Source organism: Pristis pectinata, chromosome 3 (assembly GCF_009764475.1).
Source record: "Pristis pectinata isolate sPriPec2 chromosome 3, sPriPec2.1.pri, whole genome shotgun sequence".
NCBI classification, from domain to species: Eukaryota; Metazoa; Chordata; class Chondrichthyes; order Rhinopristiformes; family Pristidae; genus Pristis; species Pristis pectinata.
The window spans coordinates 32857754-32879427 of NC_067407.1; the positions used below are offsets into that span (position 1 = coordinate 32857754).

Genomic DNA, 21674 nt, shown 5'->3' on the forward strand with positions numbered 1-21674 from the left:
CTATAACTGCTGTGTTAAGACAAATGTACTTTTGTACTCAAATCCTCTTGCCATAAAGACCAACATACCAATTTCTTTCCTAATACCTGCTGAACTTGCATTTTAGCTTTTAGTGACTTGGGTACAAGGACACTGAAGTCCCTTTGAATGTTTCTCAATTTCTCACCATTTAAAAAATATTCAATTTCTGTTTTTCCTACCAAATTACATCAATGCTCATTCTACTACAGTACTCCATCTGCCAAATTGTTGCCTACTCTCTTAGTTCGTCTATATCTTAGCCTCTTTGCATCCTCATCATCATTCATATCTTGTGTCAAAGGCAAATTTGAAAATATTATATTTGGTCTTCTCAGCCAAATCATTGACATAGATTGTGAATAGTTGGAGCCCAACCACTGATCCCTGTAGTATCCCACTGGTCACACCCTGTCCATCTGTGAAGAACCTCTGTTTCTACTCTGTTTTCTATCAGTTAATGAACTTTCATTCTGTGCCAGTGCATAATCCCCAATTCAATATGTTCTAAATTTCTTCAGTAACTTCCTGTCGAGGACCTAATTGAAAGCTGAGAGTCCAAATACACCATATCCACTGGTGCCACCTCATCCACTCCACTAGATAAGTCCTCAAAGTATTCCAATACATTAATCAAACAGAACCATTCTCACAAACCCCTACAGGCCATCCAAGGGTTACAAGCAGGTTCCATTTTACGGACGTCCATAATTTGATTTTATCCATAAGTCACAAAAAGCACAAAATCACACAATACGGTAACCATACCTCCACAGTATTGCAATGAATGGTGTTGATGAGGGCCAATTAACATGAACATTTATTTATTCTCATCCCCTGCCTTGTTACAATGGTGCAGAATCAGGATGTCCCACGTTCAATGGCTGGTTTCGATGGACTTGAAGTATCAGTGGATGTTACATCATTTAATAGAGTATCAGTGCATAAGTTTCAATAGAAGCGATTGCCTGTCAATTTCCAAAGCAACACTCTTAAGTGGCCTCCTGTGGTTGAACTAGCAGCCTTTGCTCTTAAGAGGCAATGGTGTCTGATTACTGCAAGGGGGTTACATGTAAACAGTTTTTTACATGAACAGGTTTTTTTCACATGGTAAGGGAGAGTAACAATTCATGTAAACTTTCTTATTTCTCATTCATATGTATGGGGTGTCAATAGGTCAGGAGTTTGTAACCCAGGGAGGGCCTGTGTCGTTCTCTAAATATCTTGCTATCACATTCTTTGTTAAAGATTCCCGCATTCTTTTTTTCTCCTCCTGACATCAGGCTAATAAGCTCGGTGGTTTCATGTTTTTTTCTCTCTCCTCTTTAAACAGTGGGGTGATTTTTGATACGCACCAATCTGTAGGAATCATTCCAGAATCTACTCTATAGTTATCTCTTTCAAAACTCCGGGATGTGGATTAAGAGCTTCTTGAGATTCATTAGTTTTCAAGTGCTGACACCTCTGCTATTTTTTTCAGCAGTATTAACTTCTTTTATTTTCTCATTTGCACGGGACCCTCGGTTCTCCAGTATTTCTGGGAGGTTTATTCTGTTCACCAGAGAAAAAAATATTTAATTCCTCTGTAACTTTCTTATTCCTTTTCTGAATTCTAAAAGTCACAATCTTCACTCTTGGCTCCAAGTTCTGGCAACTTTATTAACTTTTTCTTCGATTCAATCCGTGGTCGAATCCTGTGGTGTTTTTGAGCCTTATTTGAGTGAGGTTTTTGTTTAAGGTCTTTAAGATGCCTGCAGCACTCTGGCAACCTGTATATTTCAACCTGTTTACACCAGGAGGTTGCAACCCTTCACACCAGGCACCACTTACAACAGTCTGCAGTGGTCGTTACGGTAACGAAACGTCACTTCCTTTATGTGGCGTCACACAGTAGATAGGCACCATGACAACGTGGTAACATTGGGATTCGATTGGGGGCCGTTTGCTCCACCGATTTGAACCGTTGGTTTAAGCCGCAGCTTCCGGAGACTGATTTAATAAGCTGAATAAGTTTCTTAACGGAGAGAAATGCCGAAGAAAGTTCTGAAATTAACAGTGCATCTGAAAATCCAGGCGGTGAGTGGGGCCAGCCGGCGAAGTATTTCGTTTCTGGCAGGGTTGCGCGGTGGGTGGGCCACAGCCAGCAGGCAGCGGGTTGGTCAGTTGTTTGATTGACGTACTTCGGACCAATAGTGTGCGGGAAAGTGCTGTTCTTTGTTGGGATTGTGTGGTGTTAATCCAATGATGAGGCGCTGGGGGCGGGGAATATGTGGAGCCGAGGACAACTGTTGCTGCAGAAAACAGGCCATTTTTGCCCCAGTATTAGCGTGTCCCCCCCCCCCCCCCCCCCAACACTTGAACCATCTGGTCTAACGTTTTGCTGCTCACCCATAGAATTCAGTTTCTTCATTTTATTTGGAGAAGTGATTAATTCTGAGGATGCTTTTCAAGTAGAAAATAGCACTGTCCAGGGAGGCTTGGGTTTTGGATCTGCTACTGATCAGGGTAGTTTCTGAAGTTTAACACATGAAGTGCTGGATTGGAAGGAAGACACTGTGGTATTAGGGTTTTTCCTGGAGAAAGTTGGTAGTCAAAGTAACTGCGTTTTTAAGCTTTAGCATTATTTGTGTAAATCTTTGCATCCCTCCATTTCTTCCTTTTAAGAAGCTCCTTAGAACCTATCCTTTTTGACTTTCCTTTTGATTATCTGCCCAAATGGCATTTTGGGTGTCCTGGTGACAGCCTTTTTGTTTTGATAGTCCTTCTGTGAAGGGTCTTGGGATGGTTCACTATGTTAAGGAATCTTGGGCTTCCTCTGGGTTTTCCAGTTTCCTCCCGTGTCCCAAAATGCCTGGGATGGTAAACTGCCCCTCCTTTGTAGATAAATTGTGGAATATGGGGAGAGTTGCTGGGAATTTCAGGAGTATAAAATGGGATTAGTGTAAATGACTGGTTGAAAGATGGCATGTACTTGTGTGCCAAAGGACCTGTTTCTCTGATGTATGACTGTAGGTAGAGTCATAAAATTATACAGCATAGATAAAGGCCCTTCAGCCCAAATCATCCATGCTGATCAAGTTGCCTACCTGAGTTGGTCCTGTGTTTGGCCCATATCCCTCTAAACCTTTCCTATCCTTGCACCTGTAAGGTTACTCCTCAGCCTCCTATGCTCCAGGGAAAAGAGTTGCAGTCTGTCCTGTTTCCAAAGGAATACCAAGGTCAAGCATTTATTTATGCATTAAACAGATAAAATACTGGCCTTAACATAGTTTGTGCACAGACAGTGTTTGTGTGAGGGGTCCAAGGTATCGTGTACAATATTACAGACCTTGCCTCATTAAATATGCACAAAGGTGGTTCCTTGATGTGGAGCTGCAGGAAGAACTCAGTCATGTTGCAGGTCCTCAGGCATATGAGGTGGAGTTGGATGGTGGGTATGTCCTGGAAGCCCTTCTGCTGTTAGGCTGGGTGATGTCTGAGAGTTTGGTGTTCAAAGAAAATGTGCATTTGCAGGGGTTTGGTGGGAGTGCAGGTAGGTAGAGAACTACCCATAGGATAAAAGCAGAAGATGCTGGAAATACAGCAGGGTAGGCCACATCTGTAGGAAGAGAAATGGAGCTAGTGTTTCAGTCAGAAGACCCTTTGTCAGATCACCCATAGGATGATCCATATGTTCAAACCCATGTCCGTGATTCTGGTCAGGCTGGTCGATTTTATTTGCTCGAGTGGCCTGTCCACTATATGGACCATGCACAACAAGGTGAGTTTTTGTAAGAGACGTGATATGTGCTGCATGTGCCAGCCTTCTCTGAATTTGCATGTCATATATGCAAAAGGTGCAGAGTCAAATTAATGCTCCAGGAAGATCATTCAGTTTAATTATTTTCCATGGAGCACATAATTATTGCATTGAATGGAAGAATTTCTACTGCTGTAACAGATTAATCTCTGTATTGAGGAGGGAATGCTTAGAAGTCAGGAGATGACAGTGCTTATTTTGAAATACAATGTTTACTTTGGCATAGTGCATTTGTTCTTGTCCACTGCAAACATTCATGAATACTATCTTGGGTCTTTCCGTGAGGAGTAGCTGAGACTACCTTGGCATGAGCTAAAGCTGTACAACACATGTTTTGACATTACTTGTGCATAAGCATCAAAACATGCATTACATAGCTTAACTGAAAAGTCAAGGCCTGCTTCTGCATTTGCTAAAGGATACAATCTTATCACCTCCACCGACTTAGGTCCTCCCTGTGACTGTTCACCCAACTGCAGACTCTCCAAATGGAGGATATGGCCTCTCACCATCTACCTAGTTGAATCCCTTTGAGAATATTTCGTGTCCCAATGAGATCACTTCTTCTAAACTCCTGTGAGTGTAGAACAATCTAACTCATTCGCTTTTTGTAGAATACCCCTAAGACATCACTGCTCATGGCGGAGCAGCCTCGGGTCCTCCTCGTAAGAGGGCTCATTTCCTTTTTATGGAACTGTGTAATGCGTTGACTTAAAGGAAGCACATCTGTTTTTAGATGAGACTGAGATTGCACACAGTATTCCAGAAAAGGGCTCAGCAAAACTGTGTACACTCTCAGCAAGACTTAATTTTGCACTGCAGCCTTGTTCAATAAACACAATTTGCTGTTAAATGCCTGCTGTACCTGCATGTTTACTTCCTGCTTCCCATGAACCAGCACACTAAAATCCCTCTATATACCAATATCTGCTGGCTTCTCACTGTTTAAAAAGTTTTGTTTTTCTATTCTTCCTACCAAATGCATAACTTCATATTTTCCACCATTGTACTCTGTCTCACATTCTCTTGTCCATGGTTAACATGTCCATAGACCTTTTTATAGTATGTTCTCCTCAATAAATATTCCACTTTCATATCAAAAGCAAATTTGTATACATTGTATTCTGACTTTTCCTCTGACTCATTAATATAAATAGCTAAGGCCCAATAATGGTGGTATACAAAGCTTAGGTGTTTAGTGCTTTGGACAGAGAATTGACTGGCACTTGAGGTGGAGATGAATGCCTATGACACGAGATTTTTAATAGCGGCAAGCTAAATTCAGGATTAATATAAAATTATAAGTTGTGGGGCCCCTTAGTATTTTAGTTACTAACAGCACCACTATCAGCTGAGAATCCAGCCCAGGTAACAATAAGATAACTAATCAAAAGTAAGGATTACAAAAAATTTTGAAATAGCAACTTTTGCGACAACTGTTTGAGATTTTCGATTTAGACAAAGTTTTATAGCATAAGGCAGAGATTGTCCAGGCTAATTTGCCAAACGTGTCAATGGGAGATGTTCAAAAAGGCATTGAATATGGCTCACAGCCAGTTTGCATTCCTCAGCAAGAGTTATTCTTACTGTGCAGTTGAGAAAGGATGTGAATATGCAAACGCTAGCTCAGGTTTTGCCCCTTCGAAGCAATGCAAAGAACAACAAAATGTGACAAAACAGATAGAGAGACCTAATAAAAGTGTGTATGAAAATAAACATTGAAGAGTTAACAATATCAATACAATTTATAAAAATTATGTGAGATGAAAAGAATGATCAAGAGAAAGTTGGTCATTGAAAACTGATGTGATAATGTAAATATAAATAAGAAAATTACATATATGTTCAAAAATTACTTTGCTTCAGTATTTACTGTAGAGGAAGAAGATAGCATGCCAGACATCACATGGAAACTAAAAATGAAACAGGGACAGGGCTCTCCAAAAGCAATATATAAGCAAAATAACAGTTATGAAGAAAATAGTGACAAAACCCCAGGACCAGATGGTTTTCAAGAAAGTAGGTGAGAATTTTGCAAATACCCTAGCTATAATTATTCAGAATCTGTCGATATACTAATTGTTCCTTTTGATTGGAAAATTGTGCACATTACTTTGTTATTAAGACATCTGAAAATTGGAAAAACAGGTTATTATAAATCAGTTAGTTTAAGATCTCTTGTTGGCAAATTAATAGAGCCTGCAATTTACACTGTGTCAGAACACCTTGATTTTTTTCTATAACTTGAGAGCCAGCATGGATTTGTAAAAGACTGGTCGTGCTTGACAAAACTGATGTGAATTTTATTTTAGAGGGAAATGTCTATGGATGCTATTTATATGGACTTCCAGAGACCAGTTCATAAAGTCCCACACAAAGTGAAATTTAAGTTCATCGTATTGAAGACATGTCTTTGATCAATTTAAGAAATGAGTGACAAGAAAAAGAATAGGGAAAATGGGCAGCTTTTTTAAATGGCTGGATGTGACTAATGGTACCTTACTATATTTTTAATAACTTAGATAATGGGCTGAAATTGTATATCCATTTTTGCTGACACAAATGAGCAACATTGTAAACCCTGCTTATGTGTGGAGCCAGTATGCACCGGACCAGACTTCTGTGTGTAACTGTCTCTTTCTGCGATGCAACAGTTGTCCTTTTTTTATCTCCTCCCTTTTCACTATCCAGAGACCTTTACTCTTTCCTGGCAAACTGTAGTTCACTTGTGCTTCAAATTTATTGTACTGTATTTGGTATTCATGATGTGGTCTCATCTACACCAGAGAAACTAAACACAGATTGGGTGACTACAGATATCTCTAAAACTAAAACAGAAAATGCTGGAAATACTCAAGGTCAGACCACATCTGTGGGAAGAGAAACAGTTTGCGTTTGAGGTCAAAGACGCTTCGTCAGACCCTTTGTTACAAACTCCTCTGTTCAGTCTGCAAAGGTGACCCTAAGCTTCCATTTGCTGGACTGTTAAATTTTCCATCCCATCCCCACTCTGACCTTTCGTCTTTGGCTTCTCGCACTATTCCAGTGAAGCCCATTGTAAACTTTACGAACAACACTCCTCTCTTGACTACGCATGTTACAGGTCTCAAGACTCAGCATACAATTCAACAAGTTTAGGTATCAAGATATTTGAGTTTGCATCAAAATTGGCTAGATCTGATGAAACATCATCAACTGTAATATTAACTCTATTTTTATTTCTCTGCCAATGCTGCTGACCTGCTGAATGCTTCCAGAATTCTTTTGTTTCAAATTTCCAGCAGTTGTTGTGTTTGGCATCTCAGTGCCAGCATTGTTATTTTCTCTGTTCCTCTTCATCTTATTCTGTTTACATTTCAATCAGACAGATTCACTGTTATTAGCAAGTTTGCATCTCCTCCTCTAAGTTGGCACCATCACTACTTCTTTCATTCAGTCTTTCTGGTCTCCACCCTTTTATGAGCATCCCTTTGTGCCTTCTCCACCAACATATTCTCTGCAATTTAAAAAAATATTTGATTTCTAATTTTTTCTAGTTGTGATGTTAGGTCTTTGACTTTAAATGTTAATTCTGTTTCTCTCGCTACATTTGCTGTCTCAGCTGTTGACCTTTTGTTTTTATTTCAGATTTCCAGTTTCTGTACTTTTTTTGCTTTTCATAAAAGTAACCAGATTTGAATGACTCATCAGGAAAAGCTACTTTTTTGTTTTAAAAAAAAGGGGAAAAGTCTCAAAGGAATCAATTGAGACACTTAAATGAATTAACTTTCAGTGTATTTTTCCTCACTAAATTGACTATCCATAATAAGATTTTTAGCAAAGTAATACATTTACGGCAGAATCAGATTTCATAATAAAATGATCATCTTTCTTAATGGCATCCAAGTATTTAGTTAAGGGGCTCAGAATGTCTCAGAGGTTTTGACTGATATATTTCCACAGAATGGTTGGAGTTTTTCTCATCCATTGCAAATTTTCTTCACCTCCCTTCACCCCCACAAGCATATACTGTTTGCAGAATTAGATTTCCACATTAGTTCTCTTCCCTTATTCTATGAGGAATTGTGAGGTTCTTTTTTGAAAACACTGAAAGAATATTGAACTCTTGCAGCTTTATTTCACAAAACCCTTGTACTTAACATATTGGGCTGAATGGAGCTGTGTGGGCAGCTGCCATTCTGTCATTTCTGGTCACCAAATGACACCAATTGTGCTGGGCTTTTCTATTGCTGCACTGGCCTGCCAGCTTCTCTATTCATGTACCGGGCAGATCTGCTGTAGAGGCAGCACCCTTCTTCATTTCAATGGGGATTCCTGGCCTTGTGGAAAAGATGGGACAAGCTAAGTGCAGTTTTGTTTAACTTCTTTCCTTTAATATTTTTTCTCATTAGTTTTTTAGTGTCTTAATTTTATTTAAATTTTTTAACTTCTAATTCAATTTTAATAATTGGAAGCTGCCAAGGCATTCTGGATACACTGAGGCCAACTCATTGATGAATTCTAATTGTTCTTTTCTGTGCACTTCCCTGGTGCAGGGGGTCAGCTCGTGCATCCCTCAAGTCTGGCCCAGCTAAGTGCAGGCAGAAGGAGGATCACAGACATCGAATCCAGGCAGTTGGGGGAAATCCATCTAATTTGGTCCATTTACAACCTTGGTTGCCACTTCTGCAATTTGGAGTACCTATGAATGTGTAGACAGAAAACCAACAAAAATTGATTATTCTGAATATACATTTCGTGTCAGTTAAACAATTAAGAGGATTTCTCCTTGCCTGTTTGATTTAAACCCGGATGGAGGACACATTTCAATTATTTCATTGGTAGCTGCACTTTTTCAATTACAGCAACCAATTCTCTTCAAATTGACTGAAAATCCAGTAGAAAAAAAAGCTCCTGAACTACTTTTTGTATGTTACAAGTATTTTTTCTATAACATTTAGGAACTGCAAGGTTTGAACTTTTGAGCATTTTATTTTTTTTGTTAATGAAAATTTACATTTAGCAAGTTTAGTGCTTAATATAGACATTGATCAGGATTCTTAATTGCTTTAAGGCCTGAACATAAAGACAAAATTGCCATAAAAAGGGGAAGGGATGGAAACTGGTGGCAAATGCAATATAAGTTGTGGATAGATTACAAAGGAGCTTTCCCGATGGAATAATTTAAAGGACTAAAATTGCAATATTGTCAAAAATGAATGATCTCAAAATTAGATTTTATTAATCTATATCAGTATTGTAAGTCTTTTCATTTGAAATAATTTATTATAGGTTACATGTCCTGGAGTATACCTACTGGAAAAGGATGATGTCTACGTCAGTGTATGCATGTTAGGAAAATTCCAGAAAACCAGATTTCTCCCTTCTGTCTTTCCATTGACCTTCAATGACAAAATGAAGTTTGAAAAGGTACAAAATATCATGTTCAAGCATTTTCTAAAGAAAGGAGTTGTATTAAACATTGGAAATGTAAATAATGGAACTAAACAGAAAGTCAGTAAATGGAAAACAATGGTTCAGAATTGATCCTTTCTGAAGAAGGCCCTCCACTGAGACTATTAAACATGTTTTCACTTTCTGATGTGTTAGTGTGCCATTGTGTAATTCAACTTCTGCTTCTATTTTGGTATTTTCTGAACATAAAGGACTTCATTTTCTTTTGCAGTTCAGTTTTGTAATACTTAAATTTAATTGAATTTATAAACCAGTTTCTATATTTCAAAGTAATTAAGTTTACATAAATAACTTTTCAGAACTATCAATGAAGGCACCATGTGTGCAATTTTCATACTGCTTTTGTGATTTGCTTGTACTTCAGCTTCTTATGACATAGCAGAAATGGAATAGTGGTCAAGTGTATAGGTAGAGATAGAGATGGAGGGTAATTGGGATGAGGCCCACAGGTAAAATTCATTCTTCATTATAAAGCCTAAGCTGTTTTCATTTTTATATTTCTATTACTAACTCTTTGCATTTACAACTGTGTTAGGCTATTGTATATTAAATTTCATTCATTACAATTACATTTCATCTGTGTACTTGTAGTACCAGTTTCTTGTCATATTACAGTATGTGGAACATTAAATGTTAGGAATGTCACATCATTGTCACCACAGCTTCGGTTGCCTGTGATGCTACACTCCATAGATACAATTGGTTCTCTTGCCTGTATTTTTAAACAATTCAGTGAACTCAAATTAAATATCAGTTAACTTGATGTCCATCCTTGCAGTGTATTTACTATGAGCAACACCACAAGAGATCTGCTTCTAAAATAAATATTTTATATCTGGTGTACACATGCTGTTTGCTGTACTTATTTTCTATTCTTGAAGAAAAGCAGGAAATTGTTGGTGCAACTTTGAAGCTGTAAGGGAAAGCAGTGCAAGAATGTGAGGGGGAGAAACGGGAGGCTAAATGTTGTAATTATAAAGCAAAGAGGCAATAGAAACTATTCAAACAAGTGGATTAGGATGGAAAATGAAGAGAGGCAATTGAAATAAATGTGGGAATCTGTGTTGCTTGGTGACAGGATGGAATGAGTGAGTGGGAAGTGACAGGATGATTGGTAGATACAGAGGGTATGTGAGCCTTTTCAGAGAGAGGGTGCGAATAAGGGGAAGAAATAGGATTGGAGACATATTGAACTGAAGGAGTGAATGTGAGGTAAGAGATTAAAAGATAACTTCTTTTCTGCTTTCAGATGCCACTTCTTTCACATTCTCTTTTACTGTGGCTTTGATAGAAGCTTCTCTTCAGCATAACCTTCATACTGTTCTAGTTAGAGCCTTCTCTTCCAATCATAGTCTGCAGTTTCCATCCAGATCACTCATTTTATGATCAGTGATTAACGTATGCATGTGCGATAACACTACTTCAAAAAGATGTAATTATAATGATAAGAAATTACAATGGAAATGTAAAACTGAAGACAATTTTGAAGGGCTACATGCTACCTTCAAGTGAAGTCACTGATGTATAATCATGGTGTCTTTTGACCATCCCTACTATCCCCATCAGGTGAAACTTCATGCTCCATCAAGTTTGCTATCCCTTCTGTTTCTTTCTGTCTCCCTCAACTGTAGTCACTGCTAAAGATGACCTTTCCCATATCTTGGTTACATATGTGTTTGACTTCTCGAATATCTTGCTTCTTTACATTATCGAATCTTGCAGAAATTCCATCTTGTCCGATGCTCCACTGCCTGTATTGCATCCAATGACTATTAACCCTGTCTTTGCTGAAATTCATTATTTTGCCCCCTTGTGTACTTCCGAACCAGGTCAAAAAATTGTCTTAAATTCATTGAGTATTAATTTGAGATAAAACTAGCAAATCTCAGGAGGGATTATGGACTACAGCTGAACTGTACAACCTTTCTTGCTATACGTTCCATCGTGCACCTTTTGTCATTTGATTCAACTATTCTGTTCACCTTCTCTCTACTCAACCTTGGCTATGTTGCTGTGCTCTGGAATTACCTCCCCAAACCTAAGCTATTTGGCTCATGACATCCCACCTTTCAAACTCAAAACATCTTTTTTTAACCATTGCCAAATCTGACCTTCCTCAGACCCACCTTTTTCTTCCTGGTAATTGGTTTGGAAATGTGCAGCTTTTCCTGTTCAATTTAGCAGATAGCTTTATCAACTATAATGTGGAACTGTAATTCATGCGATTCAGTTGACTTTTTTTAGATCTACACTAAATCTAATTTCAGGATATTCTATTTTCATAGAAACCTTAACAGAAGTTGTCTTCATTGTGACATCATTTGTACTCTAAATAAATTTTTTAAAAAATGGAGAGATCTGACTTGAAATTATGAGTAGTTTAGTACATTCCACAAGTTAAATTAATTGCAAGATGTATTGTATGAATGTAATAGTTTATTGATTCAAGCAGAAAATTGTTACTATTGACCACTTAAATGTTTAGGTTAAAATTAATATTGGTCCAGATTTGTATGTGTCTTCTAAAGTCTCACCATTTGGTGGTTTGAGGACAGCAATTACAGTTTAATTATATCTTTCCTGATACTGGAAGATTATGTCCAAGTGATGAATTAGCATGTTTGTTTTTGTAGTTAATCTTCTACTCTGTTTCATATAAAACAGAGCTTTCCAGAAGCTATGAATCCAGGGGATGTTGCAGACATGCTGGAAAGTAAGAATAATGCATTACACCTCTAACACTCATTTATCATTTAATTATCATTGACGTTCTCTTATGCTACTCTGATTTTCTTTTTCTTTTACAGTGGACACAACAAAATTTGAATTGATACAACTGACTCCTCCAGGTACTATGAAAATTTGCAAAAATATCAAAATGTTCACTTATCAGTTATTTGCTCAATGGAAATGTATTTTCTGAAGATTGCTATCAGCAGTTGAGCGCTACTGCCATTATACATGCACAGTGAGCCAGTGGTTGTCCTGAGATCTGAAAATGAATTTCTCTCTTAAAAATAAGCTGTGGGGAAAAAAAATGGAAGAAGTACTTTGTAAGGTAATCCACAATGTGAATAGAAATAAACAGATGAGTAGAAGCAAAAAAGAGGTGTGCTTAGAAATTGGATTGGAAAAAGAAAATTATGCATGTTTTTACATGGAAATCACACAACAGGCATTATTCAGATGTTTTGAATTGTTTGAGCCCATTTCCAGCAGAAGTCCCAACCATCCTGGACTTGGCACTTCCTTTCATAATTCACCCGAAATATGACACCAGTTCCTCCATATTTTGTGCATTTCATATCAAAGAGAATGGTTCAAGCTTATTATTTCTGTTATTCACTCACTTTGAATTATCAGGTACATCCAAGGGACCACAAAGGTTCCAGTTGGGACATCTATTTTTACTGACTCATCTACATTTATTTACAAGTGTTGCTTTTCTACAGGCAGGCAGCTTTGAAAAAGATTGCAGAATCTGGACATTAGTGTGTAGATGCTGCAATCTGCCCCTGATGATTGCAGTGGCAGCGCAGGGTCCAAATGGACTGCTCCATAACATGGAGGCCCCCATTACCTAACACACTGCCATTTCAGCCTTCCCTTGCTCAACTATTCCCTTCTTGATTTTTCACCCTCCCTATCCTGTTTTCCCATATCTCTGACAGCCTCTGTAGCTTCAGTGGAGAATACTCTTTATCAACACTGATCCATTTCTCATCCAGCATTGCACAAATGAGATGGCAGCTGTGAGCCTAAGCAGCAGCTATCTGTGAACACACAGGACATCTTATAATGCTTCATCAAGTGGGAGAAAACCACAATAGCAATTTCTTACGGTAAGGATGTCCCCAGTTTGCCATTGGAGGAAAACATGGACCCATTCAGCAAACATGGGTTGCTTTAGGATGCTAGTAACTGTCATAACTTATCAATGAATTTATCCAGGGAATAGGTGAACAGTGCAGACCAGAAAGTCACTAAGTAATTTCTCTGTCTGACAGGATGGTCTGGTTAAAATATTGCAATAAACCAAACTATCCCATGACAGGGGTTGGGCTGGTTGTTGGGGTACTGTGAAGTAGGGGAATGGCACAATACCAGGTTTAAATGCCATTTCTTGTAGTTTGTTTCCACGTGGTGAGATAACAAAAGCTGCTTACCCATTTTTTTATTAACCTATGAGACACTATTTAAAAAGACCTGCATAAAAGATGAATTGCAGTTAAGTACTTCCATAGTTTCCAGTTAAGTATATAGTGTTCTGGTATGCTTTATTACTTATTCATATTTTGGGATATGTTCAAATGCAAAATTTACTGTCCATCCCTCATTGCCTTTGAGAAAGTAGTGATGAACCATTTTGATCTGTTGCACTCCTTCTCATGATACTCTCTCAATGCTGTTAGAGTAGGTGGTTCCAGGATGTAGTCCCATCAATGATGAAGGAACAACAATATATTTCCAAGGCAGGATATGTGCATCTTGGAGGGAATCTGCAAGTTGTGGCATTCCCATGCACATGATGGTTTTTTCCCTTCAGGTGACCACTGGTTTGAGAGTTGCTGTCAGAGGACCCAAGGCAAGTGTACTTTGTTGATGATATATATAAGGTAGCTACAGTGGGTAGATGAGTTTAATCAGGTGGGCTGCATTGCCTTTGTGGGTGTCAAGCTTCTTGAGTGTTGTTGGAGTTGCACATCCATACAAGTGGAGAGTATTCCATCACATTCCTAACTTATGCCTTGCAGTTGATGGAGTATTTGCAATGGAAGTGAGCCACTTCCTACAGGATACCCAGTCTCTGTCTTGTTTTTATAGCCAAAATATTTATATGGATGGTCAAGTTGAATTTCTGGTCAATGATTATCCGAGAGGTGGTAATGGTGGAGGACTTGACATTGGATATCATGGGAAGGTGCTTAGCCTCCAACTTGTTGGAGATGGTCATTGACTGTAAATTTTGTTGTCTAAATATTGCTCGCTATTTATCAGCCTATGCTTTCTTGTTGGCTGCATAGTCTGCTTCATTTTCTTTGAGGTTGTGCATGCAATTAAAATTGTGCAATCTTCAGCCAACTTCCCCACTTCTACTCTTTTGATGCATGGAAGGTCATTGATAAAGTAGCTAAAAATTATTGGACCACGGACTCTGCCATAAAGGAACTCCTGCAATGATATCCTGGGGCTGGAGTAATTGATTTCCAACAATCACAGCCATCTTCCTTTGTACAACATGTGACATCATCCATTGTGTCAGTTTTACTGGGGTCCTAGATGCCACAGTCAGTCAAATGCTGCCAAGGTCAAGAGCAGTCATTCTTGCCTCTCCTCTGGAATCTAGCTTTTTGCTTGGTCCATGTCTGGACCAAGGCTGTGATGAGGTCTAGAGTTGAGTATTCCTGACAAAACCCAAACTGGGCGTTGTGAGCACTTTCAGAGAATAGGTGCCAAATGATTACACTATCAATGGCTGGTAATGACTGGTTGTAGACTGACTAGGCGGTAATTTTGATCAAATTTGTCCAGCTATTTGTGAACCGATATACCTGAGCAATTTTTAATTTTGCTGGCTAGATGTTAATGTAATTGTACTGGCACAACCTTCTGAAATAAATTCTTCATTTGGGATGTTGTATAGTCCTAAAGCATTCTCTGCATTCTCAGTCATCTTGCGACGACATCGAGTTTTGGATGTCACGGCCTGCCAGCCTGAGAAGGTGCTGTTTATTCCCACTATTGCTTTCTATCTCATAACCAATTCTCTATCCATGTTAGTATATTACCTCAGATTCCACATAATCTAGTCTTGACTAATCTCTATGTGGGACTTTATCAAAATCATTCCAGAGCTCCAAGTACACTACAATCACTGGTTTCCTTATTATCTATTCTACCAATCACATCAGCCCCGACCTCCTCCTCTGTTTTAATGCAGGCAATGAAAGTTTGGAGAAAAAGCACCTCAGTTTATTTTTATTGTTTAGGTATGTTATAGACTTGCAAATTCAATACTTGAGTTCAAGGATTCAAGGTCATAATGACCGCTCCTGTTGGTTTTCAGACAACAGTTGCTGATGACAATCCTGTGTTGCATTTTACAGCTCCTCAAGATCTATTCTGTTACTTTCTTTGACCATTTACCATCCCACTTGCTTTGCACCACTATCCTTGTCATTAAATACTTCTTTCTTTAATCCTATTGAATATCTTTCACTACACCATTGGAAAAGGTGCAGAGGAGGTTCAGGATGTTGCTGGGATTAAACATTTTAGTTATGAGGAAAATGAATGACCTTACACTTTTAGAGGGTATGCTGGGAGCAGGGGAGGGATTTGATAAAAGGTGTACAAAATTATGAGGGGCCGAGAAAGGATAGAAAGTAGGAAACTTTTCCCAAAGCAGAAGTGTCTAAAGCTAGAGAACGGAGGTGTAAGGTGAGGAGTAAGAGGTTCAAAGGAGATCTGAGGATGAACTTTTTCACCCAGAGTGGTTGGAATCTGGAAAGTACTGTCCGAGTAGGGGGTGGAGGGAGGATGCTTTCACAGTATTTAAGAAGAATCAGATGTGTACTGGAATTGCCAAAAAATAGAAGGCTACGGATCAAGGGGTGGTAAATGAGAATAGTATAGAAGGGTACTTGGTGGTCAACATGGACATGATGGGCCAAAGGGCCTGCTTCTGTGCTGTGTAACTCTATGATTCGCTGCTTATGTTGTCTTTTCCATGCACCCCCATTACACGTCCCTTCTCTTTGTACTTGCTTATAAGTTGCAAGTTCTGGTTCTGATCTGTCCCTTTTAATAGATTTTCTCTCTATCGATACTACCTAACCTGCAGAGTATTTTATACATTTTCTATTTTTATTTCAATTTCCAACATACTTGGTATTTTGCTTTTATATGCTGCATACCTTGAGTGCAGAATCAGATAATCCACAACTTAAAGAAAAGTAAGCAGGCTTACATCCTCAGTCAACCTTTCAGTCTTTTGTACTTTCTTGCAGTCTGGTTAGGGGCATTCTTGACTGGAAGTCAGTCAACACCGTTGAGGTAATTCCTAAGAATATACTGAAGCAAGAACAGAGTTGATGGATGAATGGGATGGTGCAAATAAGGACACAAGTAGCAGAGTTCACAGAGAGAATATCGAGGTAGATCGACCAGAAATGCAATATGATAGACAAGTCCAGAGGTGTAAAGAGTATGGATAAGGAATTCAATGGTAAATCAGTTGAGTGAAACGTAGTAGAGTCAGGTGAAAATAAATGTTTCTTGTGATGGCATGGATTTGTGATCCATATTTCATCTCATCGTCATATGTAATGCTGGTGTTGCAATAGGGTAAAATCTAAACCATTTGCAGCCACCAATACGTCTGTACCCCTAGTGTTGATTCTATTGTCTTCCCAGTTCCTTGGTTAGCTGTTTAACTTCTATATCCTGATAACTCTGAGCTGAACTTTAAACTCAGTATTCTCCCATCATCAAGAACAACTATTCATACTTTATACTCTAGCTCAATAATGTATCCACAACCTCACTTAGTTTCAAAATATCATAACTTGCCTTCTGTTCCACATGAAGGCCCAATATTAACATATAGGTGGGATATCAACAGAGGAGCAGAGTGATACAGAAAGAACTCTGCATGTTTGCTGACAATCTAATAGAATCATATTTAAACAATTTTCTGCAGACTCCTGTCTGATAATTTGACAAATAGAAAAAATGAAGGCTGGTGCCTTTACAGAGTCATTGGGCTGCAATGATTCACCAGCTTCTTACTGGTAAGTGATAGCTACAATGCTAACCACTTGGTGAATGCTCTGCCACCCTGCCTAAATCATGGTTCTACAGTTTCTCCCTCCAGCAAATCTCACACCATGCTAGTAACTGGTTCTCATGTGAGTGATTCACTGTTAAAGACACTTCACCCCAAAATCTAGTACCTCTTTCCACTTCATAGGCAAGGTCTGACACCTGAATTTCTTTATTAGTAAAGAAATGTGTGAATAAAAGTATATCAGGGTAAGCAATACAGGAGTTTATTTTAATTAATTAGGCCATAGAAACTGAATAATAAAGCAACGTAAAATAAGCCAATGCAGCTGATAAGTAAAAACATGCACCATCATAAATAATAGAAGAAAGAAAATCTATGTAATTTTTTTTAATGGAACAAGCCTTTCTTATCTACCTTTATCAGTTTTGATTTAAAGTTCCTCAGATGCATCTAATTATTGTGTATTATTCTGAAACATTCTCATGGATTGTGTCACTATATTTCGCCAGACAATAATGAAAAAATGTTGTTTCAATGAACTCTTGTCACTTGCACTTTAAAACTAACCAGGCAATGGACCAAGCTTAAAATCCTCTCTGCGTTTTTGCAGCAATGAGATAACACCAATCAGGCTCAGTTAACAGCTTTGCTATTTTTCAATCCAATCATGTAGAAATTTTAACCATATTTAAGCCTGTGGTTCCCAAATATGAAACTCCTACAATATTTGGCAAGGTTAAAGAGATGAGATGCTGTGAATTGCTGAGGCACCAAGGGAAGATGGGGGAGGGGTTGGAGCTCAAATTAAACACTTTCTGTTACTTCTAGCTCCTGATTGACCATAATGCTTTAGAAGGAGAAAGATGATAAGTGTTGGTCAAGCCTTGTAATTAGTGTACAGGGCATGCAACAAAAATGCAATTTTATTTAAATAATCTCCAGTAGTATAAATGTAATTGAAAGTGTGAGCCAAGATGTAATAGATAGATTATAGAGCAGAAGGAAGTATTAAAGAAAATATTCTCTCAACTGCTGTTTGCTGCTCAGCATGGAAATGATGTGTTTTGGCTCAAGTATGGTATTTTAGTAAAAGCCATCCATATCCCTGTCAAATTTTAAAATTCTTCTACAGAATTGCAGTTGTTAACAAGACAAAGTTCTGACGTGAGAGCCCAACATATAAGCTAACCTCTCAAAGAATTTTAAATGCTAGACTAATTCTATCACAATACACTTTCAGTGGAATTTCACTTTAATTTCTAATTTTATTGTTCATCATGACTAAATAATGCAGAAATTTTTAACTTTGCAATGTTACATTATTTAGATGACCACAAAGCCACCAGGTAGCCTTAAAACTTCACATGATTCTCCCATTAGGGGCAGAAATGTACCCTCTTTACCCTGAAACAATAACAGAAAATGTTGGAAAAGCTCAGCAGGTCAGGCTGCATCTATGGGATGAGATAGAGTCAACATCTCAAATCTAAGTCTCTTTGTTAGAACCACAAAGATCAATGCATAGGACCCAACCTGCACCAACAATTTGGTGGAGGTGACCAAATGCCATATTTCCAAGTTTGCTGACAGTACTAAACTAGACTGGATTATAAGTATGGAGAACAATATAAGAAGGCTTCAGGGTAACATGGACAAACTGAGTGAGTAGGCGAGAACGTGGCAATGGAATATAACATGAAGAGTGTGAGGTTATTCACTTTGGCGCACATGATAGAAAAGTCAAATCTTTGTAGAATAAGGGATCTGGGTGTGCTTATACATAAGTCACTGAAGCCAGTGGACAATTAGAAGAGCAAATGATATGTTGCCCTTTGTACTGAGGGGGGTTAATTAAAGGAATAAAGAAGTCTTATTACATTGTCTTGAACCTTGGTAAGATGTCATTGGGAATATTGTGTCGAGCTTTGCTCTCCTTATCTAAGAAAGGGTGTACCTGCTGTGTAGGTGTTGTGTGAAGTTGTTCTTTTCTGTCTTAAGGATCGAGGACTCTGGACACGAGCTTTGTAGACCAAAACTAGTTTAATCACAAAGGCAAATGCGGGACAGAATGGATGTGAACAGACACACGCTCACTCACGCACAGGATACCACGAACACGAGAGGGGAATAACTGGGGTAAAATACACACACACACACACACACACACACACACACACACACACACACACACGTACAATAACAATGTACAACTTCAGGATATAACACTTCAATGCCTGACCCACACTAGCATTGACCCTTAACGCTCCCTGAGTCTGAGTGAAATGCTCCCTGACCATGTGGTGGTGTACTCTTACCAATAATCTCTGCAGCATTGTCTCACTACTCCTGGGGTCGTCAAAGAGAGAGGGCTAGGGAATGCAGCCCTTTTTATGGTGCTAGGAGGCTGGGTGGAGCCTCACTGTTGAGATTTAAAGGAGTCAATGGTGTGGGAGTCAAAGACAAAGGTTCCTGCCACAGCCAATGGTCAGGCAGGTTCAGAGACAAAGGGTACTGGTCAGGCAAGTTCAGAGTGGTCAGGCAAGTTCAGAGGTAAAAGGTACTCTCACACCTGAGGGGTGGGTGGAGCCGTACCTTGATTGACGGTAGTATCACTTCCGATCAGAGGAGCAATGCTGTCCTCCGGTCAGCGGGGTTCATTGTCGTTACTGTCACATGACAGCCATGTGGATTTCTCACAACAGTAGGGAGTGCTGAAAAGATTTTCTAGACTGATTCCAGGGATTCACTGTAAGAGGAAAGAACAATAATTTGGATGGGGGGGGGGGGGTGATAATGATGGTAAAATCATTCGAGTAACAATCCATAAAACAAACCTGATGCACCCATATGCTATACTGTGCTCTTCTTCCTGGCTCGTATCACAGCTGTTCTATTCTCTGCTTTATGACAAAATAAGAACCAACTATAATGAGAGGAGATCACCCTGAAACTTTTAAAGTTATTAAAGATATTGACAGTTTTGATGCAGGGAGGTTGTTTGCCCTGACTAAGGGGCAAGAGTTGGGGGTCAAAATTTAAGAACAAGGGTAAACCAATTAGGATTGAGATGAGGAAAATTTTTTTTCACTCAGATTGGTGAACCTTTGGAAACCCGTTTCCTGGAGTGCCGTGGGAGGCCCAGTCATTGAAAACAGTTTGTTAGATGTCTGGTTATTAAGGAAACAAAGGGATATGGTGATGCTGCCGGAAAATGGTGCTGGTAGAAGATGAGCCCTGATCTTGAATGGCAGAGCAACTCATAAGGCTCCTATTTGTTATACTTCTGCTTTTATGAGAGGTCGCAAGTGACTGGAAGCTCAGTCATCTGGACTGAACTGGGGCATTCCACAAAGAGTTTTTGCCCCATATAGAAGGTCCTGCATGGATCAGCAAGTGCATAGTACTAAATTGAAAGAAGAACAAGTAAATTGTTGCTTCACTTGGAAGCAATATTTAGAGCACTGAATGGTGGAAAAATTGAGGTAAAATTGCATCTCCTATATTTGAGCAAGAAAAATTCATGTACTACACCACTACTAGGTGTAAGTTCATCATTAAAGAAATTCCCATGTTTGAATGCATGGCTTGGTTTGGTTAGCCCCTGAGTTAGAGCCCATATAAATGCAGTATTAGGAGAATGTTGTATTATCAGAGATACAGTCCTTCAGATGAAACAATCTAAGTCCATGCACATTTGCTAAAATTAGATTTTAAAATTAGATTTTAAAAATCATGTTGTAATATTTGAAGAGCAAGAAATTATACTAAAGCCATCACTTAAAAGATGAAGGTGATCAAATTATTAATTAAATTGCTTAAAATCTTGTTAATTGTGCAAAATTGATTTCCACCCTTTCCAACATAAAAATAGTGACTCCAGTCCTTTGATAAACCATTGCTAGAAAGCATTTGGAACATCTTATATGATAAAGGACATATGAAGTTCTTTTTTTTGTCATAGAATTTGTGTTGAGTTCATTTTATTCCCAATGTAAATATTAACAAACATTATACCATGATTAAATGCAATGGCCTTGTTTTAAAATACAACAGGATTTCCTTTATTTGTGAAGTTTTTGCCTTGGAGGCATACACTAATTTGACACATTTGAACTGGGCCTTACCTTCCACGTGATATATTTTCCTAGCATGACTCTAGCAACAGGGAAGTCACATCACTAGCGCTAGTTAAAGAGATCATGAAGAACTTGTCTGTTCTTGTTCTGTCATAAAGCAAAGAACAGGAGCAGCTGTGTTGTGAGGCAGGAAGAGGAACACAGTGGATACTGAGTTGTGTAATAAGTTAGCAGAGGATATGGGTGCGTCAGATTGATATTATGAATTGTTACTCTAAAGATTTTACTATCATTATCACTTACTGTTCTTGTTATTTTTATGTATCGTCTTTATCCCACTCTCGCCCTTATTCACGTGTCCATTGCCAAACATTCTTCACCTAGTAGGAGTCCTGATGGCATACATGCTGGCATGCCAACATATTGTCTGAATCTGGTAATTCTGTAAAATCAAGCATTTTACTGCTGTGCATTAGTCCTGATTTGCTATTGTTACAGAAGTGAAGTGGGTCATAAGTTTTAAGGCATGACATCTTCA

General features: G+C 38.6%; 1 protein-coding gene across 3 annotated transcripts in view; it reads left to right on the forward strand.

Moving 5' to 3' along the window:
* Positions 1-1938: 1938 nt before the first annotated feature.
* The window catches only part of spata6 (spermatogenesis associated 6), a 73101-nt gene continuing 53365 nt past the window's right edge, over positions 1939-21674 (forward strand). For 2 of the 3 annotated variants that reach the window (XM_052012230.1, XM_052012229.1), the window contains exons 1-4: positions 1939-2094; positions 9089-9226; positions 11936-11984; positions 12079-12120. In XM_052012230.1, coding sequence (XP_051868190.1) covers positions 2047-2094; positions 9089-9226; positions 11936-11984; positions 12079-12120 — 277 coding nt within the window. In that variant the 5' untranslated portion in view covers positions 1939-2046. Of the gene's footprint in view, positions 2095-9088; positions 9227-11904; positions 11985-12078; positions 12121-21674 lie in introns of those variants that run through there. The other variant, XM_052012231.1, reaches the window with a different exon arrangement.